Here is a 26,449-nt window from a genome sequence, read left to right on the forward strand (position 1 = left end):
AACCATGTCATGAGTGATGTAATATGTGACGTCATCAGCAGTGGATTGCGGTCGCGCGAGTTATATTTAGCTGAACTAACTATAACGGGGAAATTTCAATGGTTTTTTACGAGTGAAATGTCCAGCTAACTATAACATGTGTGAAACCTATGTTTTTTTTTGTGAATTTGCAAGGTTTTTTAAATGCTAATTCCTAACTATAACGTGTGTGAAACCTATGGTTTTTTAAGTGAATTTGCAAGGTTTTTTAAATGCTAATTTCTAACTATAACGTGTGTGAAACCTATGGTTTTTTTTGTGAATTTGTAAGGTTTTTTAAATGCTTATCTATGTATGTATTATTATATTTTTTATATATTTATTTTACAATACACTACCTATGTATATAGTTATAGATTGACTGTATCCTGTAATATGGAATGGCTCGTTTAAAATGTTTGTTTTTTTTTAAGGGTTTTTCACCGTGCGTGCACGGTGCGCGCACTCCACGATTTTTTGAAAAAAAATCAAATGTTTTTTTCGCCCTTCGGGGTCCTTCAGGGACCCCCTGACAAAGGCTAGGGGGTCAGGAACTCTCTACCCTGCCCCCTTTTCACGTTCTCCACCTTTCTTTTTCACTGCCACACACAAAATGGCGTCCGACACTACCTGATTTCGACCGATTCGAATGTTGACTGACATCTAACCACCAATCAGAATTACGCTCGCGCACGGCACCGTACGGTGCGCGCATATAGATATTTATGTACTTTTAACTGCAATTTTATCAGGAACTACTGAACAGATTGACACCATATATGCAAAAGGCACATCCCTGACCTGAGGACTACCTCTTTGCCAAATTTCAAGTAATTCTGTTCAGCCGTTCGGGCTGTACCTTCGACTAAAGGTCCTATGGGAAAATGCGTTTTGGAACCCCCCTTTTTTCTCAGCCCCCGCTTGACGAATCACCCCGAGAATTTCAGGGTAGGAGCTGAGCAGAGCGCCCCATTAGTTTTGAAAATTTCGCGAGGATTCGTCAACCGGCGCCAAAGTTATTCAAAATAGAATTTTCAGATTTCCTATAAGAACTCGGTCCTAACTTTAACTATCTACTGGCGACCGCCAGTAGATAATATATATATATTTAGAGAGAGATAGATAGATAGATAGATAGATAGATAGATAGATAGATAGATAGATAGATAGATAGATAGATAGATAGATAGATAGATAGATAGATAGATAGATATAGATAGATAGATATATACATATATATATATATATATATATATATATATATATATATATATATATATATATATATATATATATATATGTGTGTGTATAACCATACTACACACACACACATATACTAAATAGTCTCCAATCATGACAGTGTACTTACATAATGGAGGCCTAAACCACTCATCTAACCTTCCCAATTGCTCTTTGTTTAAATTGTTCCTTTTCATGAAAGTTAAACAAAAGCTGAACATCCTATTGCATTTAAGGCAGGTTGTTAACTGTACCTTCCTTTGAGCAGATTTAAACGTCTCGCACTTCTTCAGATAAAATATGCTTTATAACAAAGCATAACATGTATGCACTAAAATTCTGAACACCAAAATGGAAACTTTTTTCTGTTTTATTTTATTACATACAGCCAAAAAATATAGGCGATTATTTCACTTATTTTCTTAAATAAAGATATCCCTCTTTGAAAAGGAAACTGTGCCATGCTGACTGCGCCAAAATAAGCATGCAATACAAAAAAAGTGTCTAGTATATCTTTATTGTCATTTCGGCGTCTGGGTGGTATTTACAAGCCACTGGTCTTCTGACTCGTAGTGTATCATTTTACCAGATCCCCTCTTTCAGAACCCCCCATTAGCCATTGTATTGCCTATTAATGAGGCTAAATACTCCTGTCCGCATGAGCATGTATGTTAAGAAGTTTAAAATCCCTATTAGAACTCACGTTTTCGATGTTTGCCTAAGTAACCTGGACAAGGCAATATTTGACAATCAGAAGTTTTTAAAAATCAGATGGCTGACCCAGCTCATAACTCGGGCGCTCTCCCCTTTCATGTGGTTCACTTTGCCCCCGCCGCCTGTGCCTGCCTCCACTTTAATGCCCACGTCTCCCCGATCAGGGACACAGATGATTTCTGATTGAACATCACTTTATCCGCCAGTACTGTGGTCTTTTCTTATCTTGTTCCACACTTCTCAGGCTTTGTGCTTAAATTATGTATTAAGGTCAATGTCAAAACATGGAAGATCTGTAATCTGCTGGGAGCTCCCTTTATTCGTTATTACAGTCAAGGATGAACACAACTGTCAGGGAGCTGGGGATGTGCTCGGCACGGAGCCTCGCTGCACAGCGGGGCTCTACAAAGCCTCGCTCGCGCGCCGTTCTCCCAGGACCGGCCCCTGATAGGTTTACCCAGATAACCTATCTTGCCTTAAAGCTCTCTTGTCTCGTCTTCCTTCTGAAAGCTGTCAAGTGCACCTATATCGTCACGTCATAAATCAAACGTGCAGCGCGTACACCGGAGACGTTGCGGGTGTCATGTACTCACTTGTAGTTTCAGCTCCTTCAAGGTAAAACGGTGTCAGAAAAAGGAAGGCTGCGAGGAATGTTTTTCCTTTTTTTTTTTTTTTCACCAGACGACAGAAGAATTTAAAGAGGCTGGGAGCGAGCCGCATTTGAGGCGATGAAGCGCGCTCCTGGTTCAACCGAAATTAGTTGGCAGTCAGGGAGCGGCTTTTCAAGCAGAGGCCTACAGGAGAATACCTGCAGCATCGGTAAATAAACAATGCGATTTAATGCAGGGCTGTGTATTGATTTTGCTTTCTTTGGTTTTCGTCTTGACAAGCATTTGTCAACAAGAGTTTGCATTAGTTCCCAGGTTTTGTTCATTACAGGCGTGTTGTTTTTTCCATCCCCAGCCAAGAAACCCTCTCGTAGCAAGAGAGAAACATCATCAGTAATTCTACTGGATCATGAAAGAAAAGCCTGACAAGAACGCGAATAAACCCCCCTATCTAATCAATTAAACCTAATGGAAGAGACCTTGGAGCCGCGAAGACGGGTGATTTTTCAAGCTACAGTAAGAGAATAAAATACTGTGTGGTGCGTTTTTATTTTAAGGGAGGTGCATCGGACAAGCAGCCTACTGAGCAGAGCATTGATTAAAAAAAACATATACTAACATGCACACTATGTTCAGTGAGGATTCCTGTTTTTTCTTGGGAGTGCTACATGGTCTCCTGCTTATATTCACATCAATGATCCTTGGCCTGGAAAAGCAAATTATAGCGACCCAAGACTCCAAAATCATGTATTTCCAGAAATCGAAAAAGGTATGTGCAGGGCTTTAAGTGGGATGAAAAAACTAGGGGGTCTCTCAAAGCGGCGTGGCCAACGTAATTAAGAGCATGGCTTAAAAACACATAAGCTACAAATCTGTGCTGCCCAACTTGTATTTTGCTGTTTCTGTCATTGCATCCAGATATATGATACAACAAGTACCGGTATACCTACAACAAGTCAGGACTATTGGCTTTGTCAATGGTTGTTAGTTGCATAACATAAATAAGCAACAACTATGGCTTGTATACAATATTGAAAAAGCTTCCACTTAAAGCCCTGGTGACACTACGGCAATGTTGCTGCTCCTGAGTTTCAAAAAGAGAAGGGAAATCCAGGGAGAAAATGACTTCCTTTAAAGATGCACTAAGATGGCCGACGGAGCAGGAGCACCTCCAGCGAGCTCCTGAGGAAAGGGATAGCCATCGGCATTAATCCCTGTTAAACCCACCCCATCGTGCCAAAGAATTCGAACCAAACAACAAGTAATTGGAATTTCACATTTCTGCACCTTTGGCCTTGAGTTTTGCAACACGGAGGTCACTGGTTTCGACGACTCCCGTTCTCCGGTTATCTATCAGCCGATCCCGGACCGGCACTACTGACTGCAATTGGCAGAGTCCCTCCAAGGCTTTTCTCTCTCCCTGGCAACTCAAATGGTCACCAATCTCTCTAACATCGGCCTCGGAATATGGTGTGAAGCGCTTGGGCATAACATCGCTGCCCTAACCGGAATATCTGGCCCCGAATCAAGAGTTCACGGTTCGGAGCACCGGTGAGCAAGATGGCGCCTACCCCGAGCTGACTTGTTGTAGAATAACCTGGCTGAGTGTTCCAGCTCCGTTGAATCCGCGACAAAGTGCTGAGCACCCGATGTGAAAATTGCGGACACCGGGACACACCAGGCGGCGAAAACACCGAAGTGGGCACCCCAAAACTGGCTGTGAAGGACAGCCCGCAGGACGTGAAGAAAAACTACCCTGGGCTGCCAGCCCGAACACCACTCTCTCCGCCGCTCCGCATCGGAAGGTGACACCAGCATAAACGCTCATCTAGGCATACATAGTGGACGTGGAGCACATCAAAGTCCTGGTGCGGAGATCAGTATTTAAAAGTAAACTGTGACATTGCTTGTTTCCAAATGCTCTTTTCGTGGCCGCCCGGAATCTGTTACTATGCTGCGAACCCTCAATCCAGCCTCGTGAGCGGCGCTTTCTCCACATTGCCGAACCATCCTCTCTCAAGTTTCATCGGACCGGAATGCAGGCGGCACATTTTGAGTCTGGTCTCGCTCTGCTACGGCCGATCCCTGCTGAGATTTCTGTCGCAATGTCCCTACCTTTGAATGATCCAAAATGGCTCCCGAGCTACGGGAGCTCCCCGAGCCTGGTACTGAGAGGAGGGCACCACGATGCCGCGGGCCCCCGCTCCTGCTGGCAATCTACACCCCCAAACCTTGGCCCTCACCTCAAAATGCCTGCTGATTCTACCGCTCTATGCAGTCTCGCGTTCCACCGCTGCTACCGAACTTGGCTACTTCTTCAGAGGGAAGGACATTTGAGCACGTCCGGTAGTGATCTCCGGGATCCTCAGCGGACTCGCAGGTAATTCCCAATGTGGGTTTTGTTAACTTTCTGGCGCATAATAAGACTTTTGTTAAGTCTTTTAATTCCACTGTAATTTCTCAGCTAATTACTCCTTTTTTTCACTCGTTGATCCTGACCTCAAAATGGCACCCACCATAGTACTTTCACCGGTGAAGGTAGATGTCCCTTGTTGCCGTCGTCCAGGATTATTGGCTCTGCGATATTAACCAACTTCAGAGCTTGTGGCAACTAGAACTAGCCACTGTACCAAGGAGACGAACTGACTCGTTGTGCCTGACCCTATGATGGCTGCCAAAACCACACTCCCCCCCTACCATGCCATCCTCCCTGCGCCTACCACCAGTTTTTGAACTCTAGTCTTTTGATCATCTCCTGATCCTCACTCTACTCTTGCGGTGCCCTAAACGCATGAATGGCCGTTTACCAGTGGAGCTGCTCCGACAGCTATAGGGGAGATTGGCCCTGGCACTTTCTATGGCCGTCACCTACCCAGCCGGATCTCGGTCATTTGTCTCGTTTTCCTCCCCGCTGCTGTCTCCTTCGTGTTGATTACCAGCTCCCTGGTCCTTCTTAACCTGGTTTTCGAGTCATCAATTTACTCCTGTATTGCCTATCTATCCATTATGTAACTATTGTGAAACCTTTGCAATTTGTAACTCGCTATATCCTACCCAGCCGGACAGTGGGCACAGCTCTTCCTACGTCCTTTCTTCCTCCTACCCCTTTACCCTATCCCCTTACCCTTCCTTGCTCCATTAAACTTGTCCCCTATGTTCTTTAAATGCTTTTCTTGATACTTATGTAACTTGTCACTGATGTAAAATTGTAACATTATTGTTCCTCATGTAAAACGCTTGCTCCTATCCCCTCTCCCCCGAATCTCTCCCCTTACCTGCTACACCTCCTAGCCCTCTGTCCTTTGTGCCCTTTGACTAAGCACTCCTTCTCCCCTTGTTGGGGAAAGATCCAATATTTATACTCTGGAGTCTCAGCGAACCCGCTGAGAGAGTCCACAGCGCCATGGGAGCCACTCACAACTGAGGTATGGTATGGCACCCCTTGCCAAAGCACTCCCTCTCCCCTTTTTGGGGAAGGATCTAGTATGTAGGCCTTGGAGTCTCAGAGACCCCTCTGAGAGAGTCCACTGCTTAAAGGGAGCCTCTCGCAACAGAGATGGAGAAATGATACCACTTCCCCTAGGATGACAGCTTACTGAACTTGGACGTAACTTTGACTCGTCTACCGGTTTGTGTCCCTGTCGCCCTCCACCTCCTCTTTCCACGCTGTGTCTCTCACCCTCCCCTCCTCTTTCCCTCCTTCATTCTCTGTCTACTTCCCCCTGCTCCTAACCCCCCTCCCCTGAATCTCTCCCCTTGCCTGCTTTTTCCCTTATGTATATGTGCTTAATGTTTACCTCGACCTTACAAGTAACTATGTTGCCATGCTCTAATAACTGTGTAACCTTTGTAACGATGTAACCTGCAACTATGATCTTATTACTCATGTAAAGCGCTCTGATACCTCTGGGTCTAGCCAGCGCTATATAAAACCTTTAAAATAAAAAAAATAAAAATAAAATAAAGGATTTCCCTTCCCCTACAATGCTCACCAGGCATGACGTCATGCCGTAACTTCTCCACTAGTGAGAAGTGAGCAGTGTGAGCAGTGCACATTAATGTGCCTGCTGTCACTGCTGTCCGGAAAAAAACGGACCGCCTGGTCCAGGGCACAAAATAGAACCCGATAGAGACCCGTTTCGCGGCCCCCTTTAAAAAACTGCAGGAGCTCAGCACCAGTGAGACCCGGCCCGCCTAAAGCTCTGGGTATGTGGACATGATCAAACTCTCTTGATGCAGGCAGCGGACTTTCCCCCTTGAAGCAAATACATGGCACCCATTTCCATCAACTTCAAGGCAATCAACATTGTGTTTGAAGGAAAAACATCTACCCTTCCATGGCCGGTACAGCTGACTGCTTCCCCTCCCTGAACATGGCGTTATGATCATATACTTGAGTATTGGGCATGCAAAGAGTGCATGCCCTGAAATAAGAGAGATAATTAATCAGGGTAGAACATCTTGAGGAGATAGCCTGACTGCACCTATTACGCACCAGCAGGTGTGTTCTAAGGAGAGGACATTCTTCTCCCTATCGGTTAAAACAACAACATGAGATTTCTCCCATATACCCTTAATGCATTCCCCCTGTCCCCCCACCTGGTTGGTCAATTACTCGATATTTCCCCTACATATCCTTAAAGCACTGACTCACATGCATCAATTACACATCAACAGGTGGGTCCGAAGGAGAAGGGACTCCACCTATACCGGGTCAGTCAACCACTCAAGGTTTCCCACATACAGCCTTGAGGTTTTCACGGGCATGGAACACCAAAAGAATGGTAAGCGACTTCTGTAGACCAGGGAGGCCACTTTCGGGCCCTGAGAAAAAGATGTAAAAATGAGTATACCCAATGGTTAGTCTGTTACTTCTACGGCCATGCAGGATACAAGGATGACATCTGCACCACCAACCACAATGACTCCTCTTGTTTCTCCATTGAAAACCCAAACAATAAAAGATGTATCAGAGAAAATCCTATGGTTTAGGTTGTTCAGATTCCTCATTAATACCAATACAAGTAGGATAGAAATCATTTTATTATGCCATTACAGCATCAGGAAACTTCACACCCTACAGCAGAGGGCAGGACCCTTCTGGCCGACCTCAGGGGTGGGAAAACTCATCACTTCAAACTCCACAGGAAAAAAGTCAGATGGAACCCCACTGGACCCTCTACTGAGGACAAGTTTTCCAGTTATAGGAGCTGGTAATAGTAGGTAGGCTTGTGGAAATGTATGGGAAGCAGAAACACACTGTTTAAAGCATTTAGATTATCAGATATCCATGTCCCTGCTGGTATTGCTGGACTGGATTGACAACATCTGAACCTACCCATGTGATATTCATTTCCGAATTCCTTTCAGTCTAGATTCTGCCATTCATGGCAGGTCCTCGCGACTCTGCTGATCCAAAGAATCAAAGAGGTGTCCTTTCCTGTGAATCAATACTCTCCCAGTGCATGGCGTAATCATCAGATCATCACCAATGGATTTAGAAGGACACATCTGATGATCTGTAGTTTCTTCTAGTATGTTGCAGGATCTCCCTTTCCACTCTAGTCTGTCTTTGATCTGGATATTTAAAAACCTGTTGGTGCACGTCTGTGAGAGCAGACCCACCAGGATAGGTTAGCGATCTAGTGGTTCGTGGCAAAAACCCATAAATTGTTTGATGCTGCGACCACGCAGCTGGTGATATGCTGACGCTTGAGCCTTCTTAGATCAGATATTAGCCGTGCACATGCACTTTAGTAGCCATTATTTTAAAAATTGTTGGATTAAAAATACTCTGTTTTAATTATTCTCAGTCATTAGCTGGCTAGTTATCTGCACTACTGGCGGTGCCAGTCTGTGAGAGCAGACCCACCAGGATAGGTTAGCGCTCTACTGGTTTGTGGCAAAAACCATAAATTGCTTGATGCTGCGACCATGAGGCGCGTGCGCACAGCGCGCGCGCTGATGGTGCGCCAAAGGCAATCCGGCCTGCGCCCGTCAGTGCCCGGAGAGCGCCGAGCGCCAAAACCCCTGCCCGTCCCACGTCAAAAAGATATGCTCGTGAGCTGCAGATTAGCCTGATAAGGGTGAGTGCCAAAATCCTGACTTACTGGTAGACTGTGACATTAATTGTATAACTAGTTGCAACTCCTGTGGCTTAGTTTCCCTGTCTCACCAGATCAAATACATAAGTGCTAAGGAAAGTGGGGGCAATGTCCCTCCACCGTTACCGAAGAAAAGCCAGCACTGTACCATTGGGAGGGGGTATCCCAAGGACCTTTAGGGGACAATGTCCCAGACCCTCAGCTGACACATGCGGATCCCGGGCAATCGCAGGGCTCTAGTACTGACAGAATTAGGTGCCTTTTACTGAACACAAGATCGATGGCGATACACAGATATGAATTACAATGCATGACACAACTCATAAACCCTGACCTTGTCTCCCTAACAGAGACTTGGGCGAACAGTGCCTCTGAACCAGACTGGAACGTGGCTCTACCCACCGACTATAAGGTAGCTTGCGCAGACAGGGTGGGGAAAAAAGGGGAGTGGGTTGCTATAATCTACAGGTCCCAGTTTATAGTGAGGACCGAACTGGTGCCATTATTGGAAGCGGAGGCGGTGACCTTTAGCATTAAAAGCAATAACACCTTGCTCTTTTTGGGCTCCTCATTTACAGACCCCCAGGAGCGCGGCCCCCCTTCAGCCTTGCACTTCAGACCTTTCTTGAGTCATGCCTTTGAGGAAAATAAAAATATATGAGGCCTATATGTCCCCATGTGCCCCCCCCAACGCTTATGTGCACATGCATGTAACCTATGCATTTCCCCTCCATGGCCTTTCCTATCCTGACTTATGCTATAACGTATGCTATAACGTGGCCTGCCATCATTCAGTCCCCCATGAGAGAAACGACAAATCCGTATTGAGGCCTACACGTTTTGCATCATGTTTTCTTGCACCACATAAAAACCCGTGTTTGTGGCTCAGCTAGACCCGAACAGAGGTTTCAGGCCTCAAACGTTCAGAAAGCTGCAGCTGCGTATCCTTGGCCTTACTCACTTGGGCCTCAGCCAAAGGGGCCCTGTCACAAGGTGCCTAGACAGTATTAAGCACGGTTATCTGCTTACTCCTACCGAGCTGCATTCCTGCCTGGTGAAGGAAAAATGTACGCGACCCATCTGCAAGGAGGGAACCCAGCCTTACTGTCTCTGTTTGTGAGATTGCAAAGCTCACGTCAGTAAAAAGCCCATAGCCCCCATGCAAGGCCTCTGCAATAAATGAAGTAAATGAAGAAATAGATGCCACATCGGCTCTTGGTGATGAGCAACCTATGTCACAAATCAGTCCCTGCTCCAGACATCAGATATCAGATAAAACAAGATGTGCTGGTCGTCCTGACACTGAAGGCCTCACTCACTGAAGGCCTCACTTCCAGACTTTCCGGTTGCATAGCAACCTCTCCCCACGTCAGGTACACGTCATGCTCGAGTTGAGCATCAGTAAGGCAAAGTTCCAGTACAATTCCAGCAGATCACGCAACCCCCTCCAGGTATCCACCCACCTATGACAAATTACCCATTATCTCCAAGTGGACGCCCACATGGACGCCCACCTTCACACCTACTTACACGCCCACATGCTCTTATCTCATTCTCTTTTGCTCTTTTTGTTTCCGATGTATATATACTGTACTCTGTGAATAATGTTTGGAGAATACTTTTGAGTCCCTTCCAGATCCCTTGTGGTGATGGTAATATTCTCCCTTTGACTCGAGTTATTGGAATAAAGCCCTTTTTGAACCAGATACCACAGACTCAGCCTCTTGCTTTATGCATGATCTTATTGAAATTATGACAACATGAGAGCGTAATATTTTATTTACGACATAATGGCGCCCGAACAGGGACTATTCTCTTTCCCCACACGCCGGAGATGAGGGTCCAGTTTTGCCCCCTTCCACAGCCGTGACGGACTTCAAGTGCGCACGTCGCGGGTTTTCCCGCCAACTCCCTCAGGCCAGCGAAGGAGACGGACTGCGACCAGGCATCCACACGAGGCGGTGAGGAACGCAGATTGTCCTACCCAGAGCCCACCTGCGAGAGAGCTGTGTCCGAGGTTTCTGGAGATCCACCTAGGTTACGCCATTCCCCGCGCAGCGTCAAGTTTCGGAGGCCTTCGACTTCAAGTTCAAGTTTTCAAGTTTTCAAGTTTTCAAGTTCAAGTTCCGCTTCCCGGTGAGTTTTCTCATGGGGGTTGCAATCAAGATGGGTTCTCACTTGTGAGACCTGTATGTTCAAGTGCATGCTTTACGAGTTATAGGAAATAGAGATCTCAAAATGTTCAGGGTGCACCGGTATAACTGTATGAATGTTATTGTCATAGCCAGGTTCAGTTAGGTTTGAATGTGTCAGGTTTTATGTAAGTTTGTTTTATTATAGTTTTTGTTTTTACAGCGCTATTGTGATTTTTTGATTTTGGCTACATTCCAACATGCCGTTATTTTCGAAACTACGTAAAGTATGTACCAGAAAAGGTGTACTAGAGAAACCAGTTAACATTCCTCCTAGGGACACCCCTGGACATTTCATGTACTGTAAGCATGGTTTAGATGCCGTGTTGTTCTTGGAACTATGGGTAGATTACACGAAGGATTTAGAGACAAAATATAGATGGCCTATCACGGGAACGTGGGATGCGGAAAGCATTATGAAAGTAGAGGAAGAGATATGGAAGAGAAAATCTAGACCTGCTCAGAAAGATGCCATTGAGTTGTGGCGCAAGGAGTCACATAGAAGAACAGAAAAAGAGTTCCACAAAATAGAGAGAAGTAAGCAACAATCAGAAAAAGCCAAAGAACAGAACTTAAGAGAGGAAGGGGAACGAGTAAAAAGAGAGCAGACTGAAAGAACAATGAATACTGTCGTTGCTGGTATTTACCCCGTCCTTTCAGAGGAACTAGCAAAAGTGACTCCAGTAGAAAGACCCATCAGAGTGCCTCCGCCAGTACCCCGCAAATTAAAAACAGCATCCGACAGGTTTATTGACACCTATCTAGAGGAATCCCCACCAGCCTACGTGGACGGATCTTTCCCTGCACCACCAGCGCCAGAACAGCTCCAGGAGCTCGATGACGGCGAGGAGGGGGGATCCGGGACAGCGTCAGGAGGGGTGTCGACAGTAAAAGTAGACATCTCCGAATGTATATATGATCCAGACCCAGGAAAGGGTAGGATGCTTGTGTTTTCACTACGGCTTAGAAGAGCAGTCACAGATCTGGAAAAACTACCAGATATGGATAAACATCTAAAGAAAATGTACACATTCATAAGAACAGGGGAAGGTCCTGAGAGCATAGCAGATGCTATACAAAATAGAAAAGTGGTTGTTAAAAATTACATCCTTCGCTTCCTAATTAATTGTCTGATCAGAGAAAAAGACGAAGGAAACGGGGATGTAGACCATCGTTATACTGGTTGGAGTGATCGCATAGATGCCGGTCAGCATGATAAATCAGGACAGACAGACCACATGTTGACCAAAATCCGAAAAGCAATAATAGCATCACACGAAGCAGGACCGCACGATAAAGCTGCTTTATCGTCTGATGATGAAGCAGGGGACCAAGATAAAATACAATACGTGGGCCATGCCCGACGATTCGAGAAACCCAAAGGCCTGAATTACCGTAAACAGGGTACGGCTATAAAAAAGAGATTTCCTCTTGAAAATTTGTTCCAAATCACCGACAAAGCGGTGAACGAATGGTTAGGTAATGAGCAGCCCTTAACCCCGACCGAACTCGAATTAGCACGATCAGCCACTCTGTTGGTATCCCAATACGATTTATATAATAATGATGTCGTTGCACAGACGTTTTTGAGCCTTTCACCGAATGAACAGCGCTTAGCTGGTGTTTACATGGTCCAACATTTAATAACGTTATATGAAAGTCAGTACTCTGGTCCTGGTATATTGTATAGGTTGCTGGACGACATAATACTAGACAGATGGATGAACTTGGGTACTGAACTGATTAATGTCATCTTGGACCAGCGACACAAATATATAGTATATGTAACTAGATCCCTGCTTCCCGTTCCACCGCAGGTTAAAGGACAGACCTACGACAAACTGAACCCCCTACGAGAGGTACATCCCGTAAAGGATGCAAACAATGAACTACAACGGGTGTATGTCTACACCCCTCTGTCAAAATTAGAGATACTGGAAATGAAAAAAATGTTGCCCTCTCATGACAAAGACCCGGGGGGTTTTCATAGGGAATTAAAAGACATTCTCCGCTTAGGGGAATATACATATGCGGACGTTCTAAAGTTATTAAAAGTACTATTGCCTGCTGGTATTTACGAGAAACTTAAAGAAAAAGACTGGGAGGTGGGAGAGAGCAAGATTAGCTGGGATGTGTTACAAACAGAAGAAAATGCAAGAGGCCCGTGGGTTGGTCTGGGTCCCCGAGCTAAAGAATTACCTGAACTCCTTGTACAAGTTCTGCCAAGATTATTAATTACCAAAAAAGAAGACTGGGATGCCATTTCGGCTTGTAAACAGAAGCCAGACGAGGACACTAGCGACTTTTATTCTAGGTTTGAGAAATGTTTTACTATCAACAGTGGCCTTAAGCCCGTTAGTGATTCATATCCCCATCTGTTTGTGAGCAAATTAGTGGAAAATTCCTTACCTGAGGTAAAATATAGAGTACTGAAGGTTGAGAGTACTTGGCATTGTGGAAGAAAACAATGGTTCGGGATGGCCTAAGAAGGTCCAGTGCAACGAGAAATCCTTAGGAGGGCGGATGATTTGGTATAGGTTCAAAGACTCATACGGGAGAATAATACTTAATATAGAGAAACAGGGGACAGGAAAGGTCAATATATGACACTTATTTATTGTACATAGGTTGAATTCAAGTGCTCACATATTTAGTGACAAAAAGCGTGACATGCAGGTGAGGGTGGACTCTTTAAAAAAGAACATCGCATTGGCAACAATAGAGAACCATTTTTTCTTGGTTAAATCAGTACAAAAAAGGTTCAAGTTGCGTAAGGTCGACGACGTTTCGAACTCAATTATTTGAGTTCATCTTCAGGACAAATGTGAGCATATGAACTCTAAATGTGGAAAATGCAAAAATAAACAAGTATAATTAACTCATAAATAAGTCCCTGAACTGTAAATAGCATCACAATCAAGCAAATGTGAGGTACATAGTGTTCTCCAATTAGTGATGCAGATTCATTTAGGTGATAATTGATAACCTGGAATAATAAATCATGGTGACGGACCCGATCAGTCTACTGCCCAGAAAAATGGAAGCATTTAAGCAATTGCAAAGTTATTTTCAAGAGACCCGGGGGTCACAAGGGCGAGGTAGCTATTAGAAGTGCTAGCAAGGAAAGGAGGGGGCGTCAGGGCGCGCGAATAAACTGGATCACTTACTGAGCATATGTAAGGTTAAGTAATGGGGTTGTCGTCGGTTAAGGAAGATGCAACGGTGTGCTCGTCACAGCAGTGAAAGTCTCGATGGGAGCCAGTGGCCTGGGGAAACGGAGTGATTTGCGGTTAACAGGACATAGTACGGTGTGGTTTTAAGCGAGAATACGGGGTTGTGCCAGGATAAGGGAAGACACTTACTGGAGTTACAAACTTAGTCCAACCTTCCCAATGTATGGGGGCGGGGTTCCGGTGCCGAAAAATTCAGTGAATGTATCGGAAGAGACTAGTTGCCTGGGGAAAACGGAATGAATTACGATTAATACGACGTAGTCCGGTGTGGATACACGAGAGTACGGGGTTGTGCCAGAAATAGGGGGAAGACACTTACTGGAGTGAAGGACTTAGTTCAACCTGCTCAATGTATGGAGGCGGGGTTCCGGTGCCGGGAAATTAATCTGTAATGGAGGGGGAGTAAGAGATTACCGTCAGGCGGATATTAAGGCCGCGAGAGAGGGGAGGGTGAATAAAGTAAACGCCGAAGTACTTACTCATTACAGGCGGCACACGGTTCAGTCAATGGGGGTCTCGCGGGGGGTGGAGCAGGTCCTGGATGCGTGCAGGTACGCGCAGCGACTGGTGGTGTAGTGGGAGGGGGAGGGTATTTGAGGAACAGGGTTGCTAATGGTTACGTGAAGCGAATGCAGCTGCGCGAGTTGGGACGCGCGAGGGCCCAGCATCGAGAGTAGGCTCATTAGATGCCTGTTTTCAAGCGATAGAAATTGGGAAAGGCAACATGCAAGGATGTGCTCGATTGTTGAGTACTGGGACAGTGCATGATTCCAGAACGCTGGACAAGACAGTTTTGAGACTTGCTAAGTCTTAGGCGGAGTACAGAAAATCTAAAAATTAAAGGAAATTAAAGGAATATTAGTTAGGTCAATTATTAGAATGCAACAACAGTTAATAGACAAGCAGCGTTGGGGTTCTAGTAATTGCGCGATCAGTCTTCATTCAAGTGTGTAAATATAGTACAATTGGAATGCAGTACATAAGCGATTGCATGGCAGAAAAAAGGACAAAAATGCATACACGTGGTCTTGGGGTAAGCAAGAAATTAGACTGGAGTTTCAAGAGTTAGTGGCACATGGGGCCACGGGAGGTGGTTACAGAATGGTTCTGTATTCGTCCAGAGTGTTAAGTCCATGTTCGATAGAGCGGCATTTGAAGATCCATTTGCATTCCATGCGGTTAAGGATTTGTTGTTGATTTCCTCCTCTGTGATTGTGGTGTAGACTGTCAATCACTTGCCATGTGAAATCAGTTTCAGAGTGTCCTTTGGCCAAAAAATGTTCCACCAGTGGTGCCGTTTGTATTTTGCAACGGATCCTGCTCCTATGTTGAGAGATCCTGGTCTTGATTTTTTGCGTGGTTTGTCCGATATAAAGCAGTTGGCAGGGACATTTAATACAGTAAACCACATTTTGTGAATTGCAATTAGAGAAAAATTGTAAAGTGTGTTGAGTGCCATTATATTCAAAAGACTGGGTGTTACAGGTGGAATCACACGACATACAGTTGTTACATTTATAGTGGCCTTGTAGAGGAGGGAGGCCAAGGAAAGAATGTAGAGTATTGTCCTTGTGCGTTGGTTTTTGAGCTCTAACTAGGTGGTCCTTAATATTACGTCCTCTTTTGAAGGCAAAGAGTGGGGTGCCTGTATTAAGTTCCAAGGGGCCTAGTACTGACCAATGTTTCTTTATCATTTTGGTAAGTTTGTTGCTGACTGGGCAAAAGGTAGTGACGCATGTGATCTTATTGAGGGATGCCTTTTCTTTGGGTTGCAGCAGGAATTCACGGTGTGAATACCATGCTCGTTTCATTGAGCGCTTTACTAGACGTCTAGGGTAGCCCCGGTTGGTGAGTTTCTTGCACAGGATTTCAGCCTCCTGGAAGAAATCCTCTTTGAACCTGCAATTTCTACGAATTTTGAGAAATTGTCCGTAGGGTAGGCCATCTCTCAGAGCCCTAGGATGACAGCTATCGTATTGTAAAAGGGTGTTACGCTCTGTCGGTTTTCTGAAGAGGGTAGTGTAGAGTACGCCCTCGGAGTTCTTGACCGTGATGTCTAAGTAGTCAATTTTGTTGTTGTCAAAATTGTAGGTGAATTTTAGATCCGGCTGGATGTTATTGAGCCAAGCAATGAATAGTTGGAGTTCGGTTTCAGTGCCAGACCAAATCATGAATACGTCATCTATGTATCTGCGCCAAACACAAATTTTGTTAAAGAAGGGGTCGTTGTTATTGAGAATGAACTTGTTTTCAATGTCGTCAACAAAGAGTATGGCAAAATTGGGGGCAAAAATGGCCCCCATCGAAGTGCCTTTGCATTGCCTGTAGTACTGGTCTTCAAACATAAAATAGTTTCTGGTAAGTGCTATTTCAAGGAGTGAGATGATAAATTCTGTTGGGACCTGATGTGGTGCTGGGCGTAGATTGAGATGTTTTTTGATAACTTCTATGCCTTTGTCTTGAGGAATATTGGTGTATAGTGACTCGATGTCCAGAGTGACAAGGAGTTCAGTTTGGGGGTCAAAGGGCTGGGATTCAATGAGATTGATAAAGTGAGTGGTGTCCTTAACGTATGTCGTAGTGTCTTGTACCATATTCTTTATAAAGAAGTCAATGTAGCTCCCTAGGGGTTCTAGAATTGATCCGCACCCAGAAAGGATGGGTCTGCCAGGTGGAGTTTCCAGATTCTTATGGATCTTGGGAAGAGTATATAGGACTGGAGTCCTAGGGTTTTTGTTATTTAGAAAGGAAAATTCGTGTTTGCTGATGTAGCCTTCTTCTAGAGCCGTTTTGGTAACCGTGAGGATGAGATCACTGATGTCTTGAAGGGGGTTGCGCATAAGGCGTTCATAGTGTGACGTGTTCTTGAGTTGGCGTTGAATTTCATTGTCGTAGGCGGTTTTGTCCTGTAGGACGATACCGCCTCCCTTGTCACAGGGTTTTATGACCACATCGTCCAGGTTTTTTAGAGCGTTGAGGCTCTGTCTTTCTTCAAGGCTAACATTAAAGGGAGTGAACCTGTAGTTGGTTTTTATGTCGTTGAAATCTTTAAGTACAAGATGTTCAAAGGCAATAACTTCCGGGGGCATCGAACCACTAGGCGGATTGAATGTGGATTTGGGTCGCAGTCCTGTGATGTCAGTTTTAGTGATTGTGTCTTTATCTTGAAAGAATACATTAAGTCTTACTTTCCTAAAAAATTGAAGAATTTCGGTGTGGATATCAAACCAGTTTGGTTTTTCCGTGATGACAAAAGACAGACCTCTACTAAGTAGGGCAATGTCAGTTGAGGCCAGTTGATGTTTGGATAAGTTAAAAATAGGCATTTGGTCCATGTTGAATGAGGGAGGTGAGGGGGGAGGGGTTAGTATTGGTACCCCCATTGGTAGAATTTCCTGCGTGTTTGTCGTTCCCCTGGGGGGAGGTTGTACCTGGGTCTCCCTCTGCCTCTCCCTCTGCCTCTTGGTCTCTCCCCTGTGAATGTTTGGCCTCTCTCTAAAAAATTGGGATTGTATGTAGAGGAGCTAGTGCCTTCCCCGGGGTCAGAGTTCTCGGATTCTAGAGAGGAGGTGGAGAACGTGACCGGCTGCCTGTTTCTGAATCTACCCCAAGTGCCTGTTGGATACCTCTGTTGATCTTGATTGTTTTGTGTAAAGAAGTCTTCTCTGAGGTAGGGGTAGGTTTGTTCTTTATTGTAATTCCTTATGTCTTTTGTCACTTTGGTTGACTTTTTATGGTGTTCAAAGTTTTGGAAGTCAACAATCGTGCGTTCTAGTTTTTCTAGGGCTGATTTGGCATCTGCTAGGCTATCTAATTCTAAGATTGCCTTTTCTAGTTCTCGGATTTCTAGTAGTTCTTTTCTGCTGTGTTCTAATGCAGAGTCCACCCTCACCTGCATGTCAGGCTTTTTGTCACTAAATATGTGAGCACTTGAATTCAACCTATGTACAATAAATAAGTGTCATATATTGACCTTTCCTGTCCCCTGTTTCTCTATATTAAGTATTATTCTCCCGTATGAGTCTTTGAACCTATACCAAATCATCCGCCCTCCTAAGGATTTCTCATTGCACTGGACCTTCTTAGGCCATCCCGAACCATTGTTTTCTTCCACATTGTATCACCCCAGGTTCGCATAAGGGGTACCCTTGTCCTTTAAAAACACGAGAGTACTTGGCAAGCAAACAGCCCTTCCCAAATGTTACAGATGTTACAGTACCACCAGAACAGAATTAGAGAGGAACATGACCAAGAAAAGAGACGCATGAAAGACACAAAGATGAAGATGCTGGTTGCCCAATCGACACCGGCAAACACAAATACCAACACGAACAAGAATAGCACAAAACAAAATGGTGGCACTTGTAATTATTGCAAGAAGCCAGGCCACTTCGTACATGAGTGTGCAGTGCTGAAAAACAATATAGCGCTTGGTAAAACAAAGCCTCGTCAATATCATCCCAAGGACAGTAACACACATCAGACATCAGACACGTTTCCACCGCCGCCACCGCCTGTCCATGCACCTGCACCAACCCGAGCCACAACACAAATGTATGAGCACGCTCAAAATAACTATCCAGAATACCAGGCATATTCATGAAGCTGCCCAGAGAGGGAATTCGACCTGCCCCTCATTCCAGTTCCTGTGGACCAAGCGGGTCCTTATGTAAATGCACGGTTACTGGGACAAAATAAAAGGTTTTTGATTGACACTGGGGCCAGTAGAACTACCATTAGTCATTCCGAGGTGCCCGGGGCACCCCTCTCGGGCTCAAAGAGTGTATCCCTGGGATTTTCGGGTAGACCTATCGTTAATGAGGTTTCAGAACCAGTCTCCTTAGGAGTTGGTCCACTGATACATACTACGGACTTACTACTTACTAAATCATGTCCGGAAAACTTGCTCGGTATAAAGACATTGAAAGAACTAGGAGCAGTAATCTGTTGCTCACCAGAAGGAGTGCGACTGTAATTACGTGATTTCAAAGGACATTTTGTAATGAAAGAAATTGACACCAGGCTCCGAGATGTACCACAGCACCTATGGGCACAAGGCCCAACTGACGTAGGTTACATGAACATTACGCCACACCAGGTCACCCTCAAGGAAGGTGTAGTGCTACCACGGATCAGACAATACAAAATACCACCTGAGGCTGAAGTAGGTTTGCTGAAAATAATAGATGACCTGATTGCACAAGGGGTGGTGATTGAGACTGATTCAAACATATGTAATTCACCGATCCTTCCTATTCTTAAAAGAACTGACCCCAATATACCACCTGTATATAGATTAGTTGTGGACCTGCGAGAATTAAACAAATGTGTGGTACCACAGTACCCTGTGGTCCCGGACATCTCTTCGATATTGACTGCCATTGATGCGAATGCTACGTTCTTTACAGTAATAGATCTGAAGAACGCATTTTTCAGTATTCCGATACATCCGGACAGCCAATATCTTTTCGGTTTCAGTTTAAAAGGTCGCAGCTTCAGATTCACAAGAGCACCACAGGGCTTCACGGAAAGTCCTAGCATTTATAGTCAGGCTCTGAAAAGACAACTTGATAGTATTCATATGCCTAGCTCTACAGCACTGATACAGTATGTTGATGACATTCTCATCACTGCACGGTCGGATCATGATTGTGAAGATGCTTCCCTGATGGTTTTACATTTCCTGGCTGACAAGGGGCACAAAGTGTCCCCTTCGAAGTTGCAATTCTGTGAACAGCAAGTGGCGTACCTTGGGCACTTGCTATCCAAGGAGGGTAGGCGACTAACACCTGAGCGCATACAATTAATTTCAGGTCTTTCACAGCCCACAACACAAAAGGAGGTACGGGCATTCATTGGCCTCACTTCATATTGCAGGCAGTGGATTCCCCAGTATGCTTACATAGCCAAGCCCCTAATACAGTTGACGACACAGGAGGTAGCTTCTACTAAAGTCCTCCCCTGGACACAAGAACATAATGTGGCATTTGAAGAATTAAAGAGAGCTTTATGTCAAGCACCAGTTTTAGCAATCCCTGATTACAGCAAATCGTTTATGCTTTTTGTGACAGAGAGGGATGGAACAGCACTATCTGTCCTCACACAAGATCATGCAGGAAAACACAAGCCCTGTGCTTATTTTTCTAGTACATTGGACCCAGTAGCACAGGCTTTGCCTGCGTGCCTAAAATCTGTTGCAGCAACGGCTTTAGCCATAAGACAAAGTGACTCGATAGTGCTGGGCCACCCTCTGACAGTACAAGTACCGCATGCAGTAGAGGTTCTCTTGAACCGGACACAAACCCAACACCTGACTATAGCTAGACTAACAGGCTATGAGCTGACGTTATTTCAACCACACATAGAGATCAGACGATGCAACATACTAAATCCCGCTACCCTATTGCCCTCCAATACAGAAAGCCATTCACTACACGACTGTGTTGAAGTAATACATACCGTGACTAAGCCCAGACAAGACTTGACAGACGTTGCACTCCCAGACCCCGACCTAACACTATATGTTGACGGCTCATGCATGAGGACAGGGGCGGGAGAATTAGTGGCAGCATATGCAGTAACTACTGATACTGAAATAATAGAGACTAAAAGAATAGACATATTGTCAGCACAAGCAGCAGAACTCATCGCCCTAACACAAGCATGCATAAGAGCTGAGCACCTGAAAGTAAACATTTACACCGACTCCCAATATGCATATGGGGTGGTTCATGATTTCGGGGTGCTCTGGCGAGAAAGAGGTTTCTTGACCTCTCATGGGGCCAAGATACAGCATGGCCCCCTTATTCAAGCCCTTCTGGAAGCGATACATTTACCAACAGCCATAGCTATCCTAAAATGTAAAGCACATACTAGAGCCACAGATACCATTTCCCAAGGCAATGATCTGGCAGACCGAACTGCTAAACAGACAGCTCAGACCCCACTAGACATGACAAAGTCACAGGTACCATCAGTGTCCAAAGCCATGACAGTCAGGGATCCTTCTAAGGATGTACAAGACATACAGACACATGCTACTATAGATGAATTAAAGAAATGGTCGGAACAAGGAGGGGTACTGACTGATCAGGGTTGGATGACTAAGGGCCACTCCACATGGTTTCTACCTGATTCAATGGTACAAGTAATCATAGATACTGCACATAGTCCTGCACACTTAGGAGAGAAAGCAATGCTAGACAGCTTACAGAATATATGGTTCAACAAGCACCTGCGTGCAGCAGCGAAACAAAAGGTTAGAACATGTATGATCTGTTGCCAATTCAATCCAGGTAAAGGCATTCCAATGGAACAAGGTGGATTCCATCCACCTGACCATCCTTTTGAGGTCCTCCAAATGGATTATATCCAAATGGATAGATGTAGAGGTTACAAATATGTCCTGGTAGTAGTATGTTCATTATCCAGGTGGACCGAAGCCTATCCAGTCCCTGATTACACTGCTGTAACTACCGCCAGACAATTGGTACGAGAGTTTTTCCCACGTTATGGATTACCGCGTGTCGTATATTCCGACAACGGTCAGCCTTTCTCCTCTGAACTCATGAAACAAGTGTCCCTTCTGTTAGGGTATACCTGGAAGTTCCATTGTGTGCGACATCCTGAAGCAGCAGGCCTTGTAGAAAGACATAATCAGACTTTAAAAATAAAACTGGCAAAGATTTGCGCAGACAAAGGCGTGGATTGGATGGTAGCCCTACCAGTTGCCCTCTTTTACATGCGAATGGTAGCTCATTCTAGAACAGGCTTATCTCCCTATGAAGTGGTCTTCGGTAGACCACCGAATATGTGGGGCACTCCAATGCCTAAAAAGATTACTGATGTTGATAGTAACATGCTGACAGATTACCTGGCTTCCTTGATGTCTGCACTACTCTCTTGTCGTTCGCAGGTTGCCGCCGCTTTCCCTGACAACACCCAGGTCAAAGAATACTCAATCGCTCCTGGTGACTATGTCCTAATCCGGAACTTTGATAGATCAAGTCCTCTTGAACCGAGGTGGAAAACGCCGAAACTGGTGTTGCTAACAACAAGGACCGCCGTGAAAGTCGAGGGACGGAAAGGTTGGATACACCTTCACCACTGCAAACGCTACTTCGGGAACGACTGTACTTTTAAAAAGAACACTGACTGCTCGGACTTTGAGCCCCCTTTGCTAGAGGAGACTCCGCAGCAGAAATATAAAGCGAAACTCAGATCCCATAAGTCAGAACCCGTTTGATCGATTAAGTCCACTAGGTGGTGAAGCGGTTGAACATGTATTCTGGCTTGCATGAGATCTCGAACAAAGCGAACGAGAGAAAGAGCAGGATGAAAAGCAAATACTGTAAATTATTACGTGGTAGATGTATAGTTACTTTGATTGTTCTATCTCTTCTATGTATCACGATAATAAGTATCAGCTTAATACTACATGCTATTTTTCCTCCTATTGCCTCACTTTTACACTCCTCCACTAATGATACCACAAAACACACATTTAGTGATCTGCCATCCCATGAATTATCGTATCGACTTGCCTTACGCAACAATACCTTTATTCAGATGCTGCACCATTCACATCAGGCTAGCAATGCTACAGACTGCTGGGTCTGTGGCCGACTTCCCCCATATCAGAAGGTAAAGGGAGTGTTGCCTCTTTTCCCTTTTCCTTTTTCCCATAATGGTTCTTGCGGAGCATGGTTTGCCTTAATGACATCCATCAACGGTGATGCCAAAGAATGTCAAGAGGAAGATTGTAGGGGCGAGTGGGTATGGGGTAACTTGAATAAAGTCATGAACGAAGTATGTTTCCCAGATGAAGAGGGTCTTCCCCAAATGAAAGGTACAGATCTAGAAAATGAAGAGTATCTGCAAGGAAATGCGACCCTCGATTTCATAGTATTGAACGTAAAGCCCCAACACATGTCAGGTCCGCCTTCAATTACTGTTCTGCCAGTGAAAGGGAACTTGTGTGTCAGAAAAGAAGGCTCAGTACATTTGGGGCACAGCGAGTGTAATACCATAATAGTATTCAAAGACAAAGGAAAGTCCTATTTCAGAGCATCACGACACACCTACTTTATTTGTGGCCAGACAGCCTATGTGCAGCTGCCCTTGGACTGGGGTGGGACGTGCTACATATCATTTCTCCTACCACCCGTTTTCTTGGCCCCATCGAGCTATCACCAAGATCTTCAGCTCACACTTGTCAGACACAGACAAGGGCTCGATGCCTCTGGCATTGACCAGACTGAGACAGCTTGGGAGCAATATACAGATTTCAATAAAGGATTTTTTTTCTTCATAGGTCCCGTCCAGAATAGTAAACTTATACGAAGGCTAACAAGGATTCTAGAAACAGTTGCTAATGTGACTGCATCGGCCCTGGGGAATCTGACCCAGGAACAGTATGCTATGAGACTGGTTGTTCTTCAGAATCGTCTTGTTCTTGACGTCATCCTGGCGGATAGGGGCGGGGCTTGTAGGGTCATCGGTTCTAGCTGTTGCGTTTTCATACCTAATAACGCACCGTCTGTATACAAAGCAATAACAAGGCTCCACAAGATTGCCCAAAGCATACATCAAGACCCAGGCACGTGGACATGGTCCGGTTGGCTCTGGGGATTGATATCGGCTTGGGGATGGAAAGTGTTGACCGTCTGTGGGTTGATACTATTAATGATATTCAGTTGTTGCCTATGTCTGCAGTGTGGCCCGGCCATTTGCGGCCTGTGTGCTACTGCATGTGTTTCACATCCCCATTTACAGAGCATTGAAAATGGAAAAATAATGCTGCAAGAACAGATCGACTGTCTCATGAAAATAGACGTTACATAGGGGGTTCACTAGGGTACAAGGAGGGAATGAGGAAAATAAAAATATATGAGGCCTATATGTCCCCATGTGCCCCCCCCCAACGCTTATGTGCACATGCATGTAACCTATGCATTTCCCCTCCATGGCCTTTCCTATCCTGACTTATGCTATAACGTATGCTATAACGTGGCCTGCCATCATTCAGTCCCCCATGAGAGAAACGACAAATCCGTATTGAGGCCTACACGTTTTGCATCATGTTTTCTTGCACCACATAAAAACCCGTGTTTGTGGCTCAGCTAGACCCGAACAGAGGTTTCAGGCCTCAGACGTTCAGAAAGCTGCAGCTGCGTATCCTTGGCCTTACACACTTGGGCCTCAGCCAAAGGGGCCCTGTCACAAGGTGCCTAGACAGTATTAAGCACGGTTATCTGCTTACTCCTACCGAGCCGCATTCCTGCCTGGTGAAGGAAAAATGTACGCGACCCATCTGCAAGGAGGGAACCCAGCCTTACTGTCTCTGTTTGTGAGATTGCAAAGCTCACGTCAGTAAAAAGCCCATAGCCCCCATGCAAGGCCTCTGCAATAAATGAAGTAAATGAAGAAATAGATGCCACATCGGCTCTTGGTGATGAGCAACCTATGTCACAAATCAGTCCCTGCTCCAGACATCAGATATCAGATAAAACAAGATGTGCTGGTCGTCCTGACACTAAAGGCCTCACTCACTGAAGGCCTCACTTCCAGACTTTCCGGTTGCATAGCAACCTCTCCCCACGTCAGGTACACGTCATGCTCGAGTTGAGCATCAGTAAGGCAAAGTTCCAGTACAATTCCAGCAGATCACGCAACCCCCTCCAGGTATCCACCCACCTATGACAAATTACCCATTATCTCCAAGTGGACGCCCACATGGACGCCCACCTTCACACCTACTTACACGCCCACATGCTCTTATCTCATTCTCTTTTGCTCTTTTTGTTTCCGATGTATATATACTGTACTCTGTGAATAATGTTTGGAGAATACTTTTGAGTCCCTTCCGGATCCCTTGTGGTGATGGTAATATTCTCCCTTTGACTCGAGTTATTGGAATAAAGCCCTTTTTGAACCAGATACCACAGACTCAGCCTCTTGCTTTATGCATGATCTTATTGAAATTATGACAACATGAGAGCGTAATATTTTATTTACGACACCTTGACACCCCGACGTTTACTATCTTAGGGGACTTCAATTTCCATCTAGAAGCCAACAATGATTCTAAAACAGCCACATTGGTGGACAATCTTGCAGGGTATGGGCTGAAGCAGCTAGTATTGGAGCTCACACACTTAGCAGGTCACACTCTGGATGGCATATTTACTAATAACCAGGATATAGAACTGACAAACGTAACGCCTCTACCATGGTCCGATCATTATGCAATATATTTTAACATTGATAACCCTAGAATTAGCAGACATCAGCGGAATAAGCCACTTTTGGTCAAATCCCACCTATGGAAAGATATCCAAAAAAAACAATTGGAAACAGGCCTGGCGGAGAACCCCCCTAACACTATGCCTGATTCCAATGCTGCAGCAATTACATTTGATGACTGGATCAGGTCATTAGTGGACCGGCTTGTCCCTGAAGTAACCAAGCAGCCCAAAAGGAACCAAGCATCAGCACCTTGGTATGTGACTGAGGTCAGACCTATAAAAGCCAAATGTAGGCGTCTTGAGCGACTTTGGAGGATGGACTACAGTGAAAAGAGTAGAAGGGACTATAATTTAGCCCTGGAGGAATATAAGGCAGCCATAAAATGTGCTAAAACGACTTATTTTACAACAAAAATGTATGCAGCCAAAAACTCCTCGAAGGAGCTTTTTAAAACAGTCACAGCCTTAGCTAAATGTCCGCAGGACAGCCACTTTAAACCGGACCAAAACTTTGTGGTCAAAATTGCCTCCTTTTTCGAAAACAAAGTACAGACAGTGTACGACGAACTGCAAAAGACAGCGCTGACGTCAATGGAAAACAATGAAAATCCCCTGGAGGACAACCCCTCTCAGAGCAGTCTGTTAGAGTTCTCTGTCTTAGCGGCAGAGAAAGTTAATTATATGCTGTTACTGACAAAGTCAGGCTCGCCCTTGGATCCCTGTCCTCCGTCGATTATGCATTTGGTCTCTGAGGAAATCAGCGTCCATATGACACCTCTTTTAAATGAGGTTATTAGCTCTGGTGTCTATCCGCAGTTATGGAAAAAGGCCTGTATTAGGCCGATCCTGAAGAAAGCTACACTGGATCCCGCGGAGGTTAAGCATTACCGCCCGATATCGTGTTTCTCATTACCTACAAAAATTCTTGAAAAAGCTATTAATCTGGAATTTATGGATTATCTGGATGGTAATCTACTTCTTGATTCCACCCAACACGGCTTCAGAGCAAGACATTCCACTGAATCTGCTTTGATAATGGTGACAGAAGAAATTTGAAAATTGTTGGATGGGGGGGTAGAGCCGTCCTCATCCTGC

The 26,449-nt window shown here is 45.0% G+C and overlaps 1 protein-coding gene and 1 long non-coding RNA gene across 3 annotated transcripts in view; one reads left to right on the top strand and one right to left on the bottom strand.

Annotated features, from left to right (window-relative positions):
* LOC146805563 (uncharacterized) overlaps nt 1-4,903 on the bottom strand; it is a 79,366-nt gene extending 74,463 nt beyond the window's left edge. The window contains exon 1 of the long non-coding RNA XR_014967858.1: nt 4,823-4,903. This is a non-coding gene — a long non-coding RNA (uncharacterized LOC146805563). The remainder of the gene's footprint in view (nt 1-4,822) is intronic.
* Nucleotides 3,760-25,039, top strand: LOC146805564 (uncharacterized). 2 transcript variants are annotated; one of them, XM_085622839.1, is made up of 2 exons: nt 3,760-4,959; nt 22,024-25,039. In XM_085622839.1, the coding sequence occupies exon 2, from the start codon at nt 22,389-22,391 to the stop codon at nt 23,949-23,951; it is 1,563 nt and encodes a 520-aa protein (XP_085478965.1). In that variant the 5' UTR covers nt 3,760-4,959; nt 22,024-22,388; the 3' UTR covers nt 23,952-25,039. The 2 variants fall into 2 exon arrangements, with proteins under 2 accessions (XP_085478965.1, XP_085478966.1); XM_085622840.1 differs by lacking the exon at nt 3,760-4,959 and adding an exon at nt 10,544-10,819.
* The last annotated feature ends 1,410 nt before the right edge of the window (nt 25,040-26,449 follow it).

The sequence above is a fragment of the Triturus cristatus genome, chromosome 8 (genome assembly GCF_964204655.1).
Source record: "Triturus cristatus chromosome 8, aTriCri1.1, whole genome shotgun sequence".
In the NCBI taxonomy this organism is placed as follows: domain Eukaryota; kingdom Metazoa; phylum Chordata; class Amphibia; order Caudata; family Salamandridae; genus Triturus; species Triturus cristatus.